The 6,000-nt window shown below is 50.4% G+C and overlaps 1 protein-coding gene across 3 annotated transcripts in view; it reads right to left on the reverse strand.

Annotated features, from left to right (window-relative positions):
* Positions 1 to 5,696, reverse strand: part of ECE1 (endothelin converting enzyme 1) — a 63,657-nt gene extending 57,961 nt beyond the window's left edge. The window contains exon 1 of one of the 3 annotated variants that reach the window (XM_081923133.1): positions 5,589 to 5,696. In XM_081923133.1, coding sequence (XP_081779259.1) covers positions 5,589 to 5,591 — 3 coding nt within the window. In that variant the 5' untranslated portion in view covers positions 5,592 to 5,696. Of the gene's footprint in view, positions 1 to 829; positions 935 to 5,416; positions 5,525 to 5,588 lie in introns of those variants that run through there. The other 2 variants (XM_081923135.1, XM_081923132.1) reach the window with 2 other exon arrangements.
* Positions 5,697 to 6,000: the final 304 nt, after the last annotated feature.

The following is a 6,000-nucleotide window of genomic DNA, read 5'->3' on the forward strand; positions in this document are numbered from 1 at the left end:
GCTACTGATTTAGATGGGACCGCTTGATTTATTGCATTGGCACCCCAGGTTTGTCCTCCAGGGGGCTTAAGGCAGTGTGTGTGGTTCTTCCCCTGCTCAGTTAATGCCCACAACAACCTTGCAAGGTAGGTTAGGCCAAGAGAACGCAGTGAGTGGGCCGAGTATTACACAGTGAGCTTTGTAGCTGAGTGGAGGGTGGATGGATTTGAGCCCTGGCTCTCCCAGGCTGACACTCTAAACCAGGGGTCAGCAACCTTTTTCAGCCACCGTCCCTCAGACCATTTTGTGGTGGGGGAAATGAACGAATTCCTATGCCCCACAAATAACCCAGAGATGCATTTTAAATAAAAGGACACATTCTACTCATGTAAAAACACCAGGCACGCCCCACAAATAACCCAGAGATGCATTTTAAATAAAAGGACACATTCTACTCATGTAAAAACACGCTGATTCCCAGACCGTCCCTGGGCTGGATTTAGAAGGCGATTGAGCCGCATCCGGCCCCCGGGCCTTAGATTGCCCACCCCTGCTCTAAACACTAGGCCACAATGGTGTCGTTCTGATGTTGGATTCAGCACGTGCTCTTGGGCTGGGGGAAAAGACCGCAGAGGACGGCGACTCATGACGCTCGGGAGATGGGTGCCGCTTTTTCAAAGGGCCAGGCAAGCCCTGGCACACAGGGCACTCACTGATGCCTCTTGGCCCAGGCACAGGAGCACCAGAGCCCAGCTCTGCAAACAGTAGCCCATTATCGCCCATGCAAATGCGCCCATCTCCTGTCAATAGCTCCTTATCAGGGAGAGTTAGATAACTGTCATCCACCCACTTGCTTGCTGTTTGTTCTCAACCTGGCTTGGCTCCCTTCTCCATCATGGAAGCAAAGATTCGTGGAGATCGAAGGGACCCCAGAGCTCATCTAGTCCAATGCAGGAAGCTTGAACCCACAACCCATGCTCTACTAACCTTTTTTTAAAAAAAAATTAAAAAATTATTAAAACGTTTTCATAATACAGTAAGATAAAAAGAAACTAAACGAAAAGCACACAGAGAAAGAGAAAAACAGCAAACGGAAACCATCCTTTCTCATGGAAGCCTCTGCAAACCTCCCAGAGCCACTGGGACTGAGCCAGGATCACAACTGGGGCCGGATCCCTTCTCCTCCTCCAAAAATAAAACTGCCGAAATCATAATGCCACTACAGTGGTACCTCAGGTTACAGATGCTTCAGGTTACAGGCTTCACTAACCCAGAAATAGTACCTTGGGTTAAGAATTTTGCTTCATGATGAGAACAGAAATCATGTGGTGGCAGTGCGGCAGCAGCGGGATGCCCATTAGCCAGAGTGGTACCTCAGGTTAAGAACAGTTTCAGGTACAGACCTCCAGAACGCATTAAGTTCTTAACCTGAGGTACCACTGTATACAAATCTGTGCTGCAACCGCATTTGGAGTTCTGGTAGGCTCGCCTCAAAAAGCATACTGCAGAGTTGGAAAAGGTTCAGAAAAGGAGACTGAGAGGAGATATGATAGCCGTCTTCAAATACCTTAAGGCAGGGGTCAGCAACCTTTTTCAGCCGTGGGCCGGTCCACCGTCCCTCAGACCATGTGGTGGGCCGGACTATATATATATATATTCCTATGCCCCACAAATAACCCAGAGATGCATTTTAAATAAAAGCACACATTCTACTCATGTAAAAATACCAGGCAGGCCCCACAAATAACCCAGAGGTGCGTTGTAAATAAAATGATATATTCTACTCATGTAAAAACACGCTGATTCCTGGACCATCCGCAGGCCGGATTGAGGCGATTGGGCCGGATGCGGCCCATGGGCCTTAGGTTGCCCACCCCTGCCTTAAGGGCTGTCACATGGAAGTTGGAGCAAACCTTATTTTCTCCTGCTCCCAGAGGGGAGGACCCGAACCAATGGATTCAAGTTACAAGAAAGGGGATTCTTTCTCAACATCAGGAAGAACTTTCTGACAGTCTGAGAACCCTCAGAAGGTGGTGGACTCTCCTTCACTGGAGGTTTTTGAGCAGGGACTAGTTGGCCATCTATCCTGGATGCTTTAGTTGTGATTCCTGCATTGTAGGGGGTTAGACTAGATGACACATGGGGTCCCTTCCAACTGTAGAATTCTAAGCCTGTCCAGAAAGTTGAGTTTTGATCTGTTTCTCATCTACTGTCATTTCAACTTTTCAGATGCTTTAGATTATTGTTAGTTTTTATCGGCAACTATTTTTATTTTGTTATTTTTTTGCAGAACAGCTTTGAGGGCTTTTTAAAGCCGTCAAGCAGTGTACCAAATTTTAAGACGTAAAGATACTAAAGAAATGCAGCGAGTCTGCTCTGAGCAGGACAAACCCCTTTATCTTAGGGAGCCCCTGGAAAGACATGCCATGGGAAATGACGTTTCCAAGAGATACAGAGAAGCCCTGGAAGGCCCTTTTTTTTGCAGTTCGGGAGGAAAGCTCTGCTACAAAATTTGCAGGCAACTACTGAGCAGCAGCCCCAGATGTCAGGCTCTGAGTCTGCCCCCCCCCTCGCCGCTTCACTGAATGCAAACCCCACCACTGTTTGGTTTCTCCTTGGCACAATACAAACCCACGTCAACGAACTGCGTCAGAGCTCAAGGGTTGGGGGTGGGGGGTTACTGATCTTTCCCTCCTGCTTCTCCACCCACTAACTCATCCAACTTCAATCCGGGGGCTGCGATAGGCAGGCGAGCGTTTTCTTGGAAAAGCAGGCAGCAAAAGTGGCCTCCCCGGGGGCTGGACAACAAAAAGGCCTCTGCCCTGCATCTGCAAAACAGCCTCTCTTTCGAGGAGCAAAGGTCACCAGGCAGACAAGCAAGCAAGCAGGCAGGCAGGCAGGCTCCCCACCACCACCACAGAGAGGGGGCAGCCTGAGCAACAGCCGCCATTGCGGGGGTCTCTGCTTGCAAGGAGGGTCAGCAGCCAGCCGAGCCCACAAACCCGAGAAATGTTCCTGGGACACACAAATGCACACACCGCAGGACTCCATTCTGACGCATGACGGGAAGGCAGATTTACAGCTGCCTGTTCGTTTTTTATAAACAGTTGCTCTGACTTTTTTTTCATTCGTTTCTCTTTTAAAATAAATTCATTTTTTAAAATGTCACGGTTACAGAGAGGCTGCTCCTGCTGTTTCAGGAGATATACCAGAAAATAATCTGGTATATTCTTACTCCAGTATTTTAAACTCTTCCTTCCTTGCAATCCCTTTGCAAACTCTCCTCTACCCTGTCTCAAAATAGCTTCCTGAGTTGCCTCCAAAGGAGGAAAGCTATAATATAAAGCTGGGAGCCTTCAAGCCTTCCTTCCTCTGTTCTTGTCACTTCGAGGGCCTTCAACGGCTAAGATCAATGAGAATAGAAGGTCCAGGGAATCACATGTCCATTTATAGAAAGGTATCCCTGAAGATTCTTCATCATATTCATATCCCAACTTTTCTCCATGCACAAAGCAGTATATCTATAGCCACAGCAAACCTGAAAGGCCATAGTCCCAATACTAACACTCCAGCACAGCACTCCTGAACCTGGTGCCTTCCAGATGTTTCAAACTACAGCTCCCATCAACCTAAGCCATCTTGGGCTATGGCTGTGCTCTCTGGGAACTGTAGTTCAAATTTACCTGGAGGGCACCGAGTTGAGGAAGGCTACTCTAAAACCTCGACAACTGCAAAACCTCTACATTTGTCAGAAAGCTATAACAACACGCCACTTTAAAAAGACAAAAAAATGCCATTGTTTCTCAGCGAGAATTAACCTAATTGGTTTCTGTCATCAGGCTAAGCCTCAAAACGCTTTATGATTGCAAATGTCCTTTGTTGGCATCCTAAGCAAAAAGCGGAATGCTTTTAAAATCCTCGATCCGTCAAAACACCTGAATCTACTCTCTGCAAGGCTATTCCAAACCTTTCATGCAGACTCCCAAGTGCTATTTTCCTCCCAATCTTACAAATGCGACATTTTTGCACAGAGATGGGCACAGGGCATGCGGATGGTCCCAAGGCCAGACTCCGAGACTGCGGCAGGGGGGCCTGAGCGGAATTGTCCTTCCGACATCCTGGCTGCTTCTGTCTCAACAGATGTTAGGACATGGTCTTGAGGGTGTAAAAGCAGCCTTGCTGGATCAGGCCAAAGGCATGTCAGTTTCACCCAGAAGTCAATATGGACAGCTGCATATCCCTGCATTGCACCGGGTGGGACTAGATGATGCTCAGAGCCCCTTCCAACTCTTATGATTCTATGGTGCCCAGGGCTGGGCAATATCTGGCTTTCAACATTGTGATATATCACCAGCTAAACATCACAATATACCAATATATCACGATGCCTGAAATAAGGATGGAGATCTGTAGAGGCATTGGCTGGCTTCACGGTTTTCCCCACATTGTAATTTTTACATAGCACACACACCATGTTCCGTGATATACCACCAGGTCAAAAATTATGAAACTGGTATCCCAATATGGACTTCAAACCAGTACGGGATGATATATTGCCCAGCCTTACTGACCATCCTAAACTATCTTGTCTTCTGGGGAGAGGGGGGTCCTCCTTTTTTGTCTGCACTTTTGCTCATGGGGGGCGCAGTATCTCAGCACTAGCAGCTTTTCCTTCTGCAAAAATGGGTATTTTGGGGCGTGCATGACATTTGGAAATCTTTTTCCAAATGTGCTCCCTGGGTTTCCCCAAAACAGTTTGGGGTGCCTCGATTTCCAATTCCGTGCAGACATATATTCAAGGGCCAGACGACCCGACAAGGGGCAGTGACGGGTGGGAGCAGGGCCGTCTTATGGGATGGGAGACACGGCAAGAGGGGAGTCAGGTCACCGGGTATAGAACCTTATAAAGTCTTAGAGCATATATGTAAAGCAGATGAACATATGAGCAAATCAAGTTAATAAGGATATGCAGATGATATTAAAAATAACCTCAAGGAACCGCAGAAAGAGGGGGAAGGAAGTCAAGTTTCGAAATCTCAAAATGATTGTAAAGTTAGTGAAATGTACAAACCTTCAAAGCATAATTGATTTGAGTCGGGAGGGACCCAAGCCTCATTCAGTCCAACCCTCTGCCATGTAGGGATCGTCCTACAACCAACCTGAGGGCCGCAGAGACCTGGATGCGGTCCCTCTCAGCGGTTCTCAAGCTGTGGGTCCCCAGATGTTGATGGACTACAACTCCCATCATCCCCTGAGCTCTGGCCTTGCTAGCTAGGGGTGATGGGAGTTGTAGTTCAACAACATCTGGGGACCCACAGCTTGAGAAAGGCTGCAAAGCGGCACCGGGGGAACCGGCAAGTGGGATGTGGAAGCGGGAGTCACCCTCCCCTTGCCGCCTCCCGCTCCTCAGGCATTCAGAGATAGACTGCTCCTGCACCTGGAGGCTCTCTCTCCGCGCGGGCTTTGCTAGGCCGCCTCCCTTCTCGCCACCCGGAGGCGCCTTCTCCGCCTGGGCGCGCTGAGGACTAGCCGTGTGCCTGGCGCTCTCTCGGGCTGCCCCGACCGAGGCCTGGCCCGGCGCCCTCTCTCCACCCCGCGCCCGGACTCACCATGGCGGCTGCGCGGCGCTCGCCTCCCGTCCCCTCGTCGGCCTGGCCGGGCAGCAGCTGCGCGCCAACTGAGCGCCGCCGCCGCCGCTGCTGCGGCGCCTCAGCCCGGCCGGAGGTGTGGAGCGGAGCGGCGTGCCGACGGTCCAATGGCGGCCGGACGGGAGGGCGCACCTGGCTCCGCGCAGCCAATCGGCGTCCGGGGTTGGGGGCGGCGTGGGCGGGATTTCCTCGCCCGGGAATTAACCCTTTCCTCGTGCCCAGGTGCGCCTCTGCAGGGGGAGGGAGGATGCCGCTGGGCTCCCGACTCCCATCTTCGCCGTTTTGGTACACAGTATATCAGCTCCTGGATATCCGGTAGAATCGTAGGGTTGGAAGGGACCCCCCCGCCATGCAAGAATATGCAGCTGTCCCT

This window comes from Podarcis melisellensis, assembly GCF_964234715.1.
Source record: "Podarcis melisellensis genome assembly, chromosome: 8".
NCBI lineage: Eukaryota > Metazoa > Chordata > Lepidosauria > Squamata > Lacertidae > Podarcis > Podarcis melisellensis.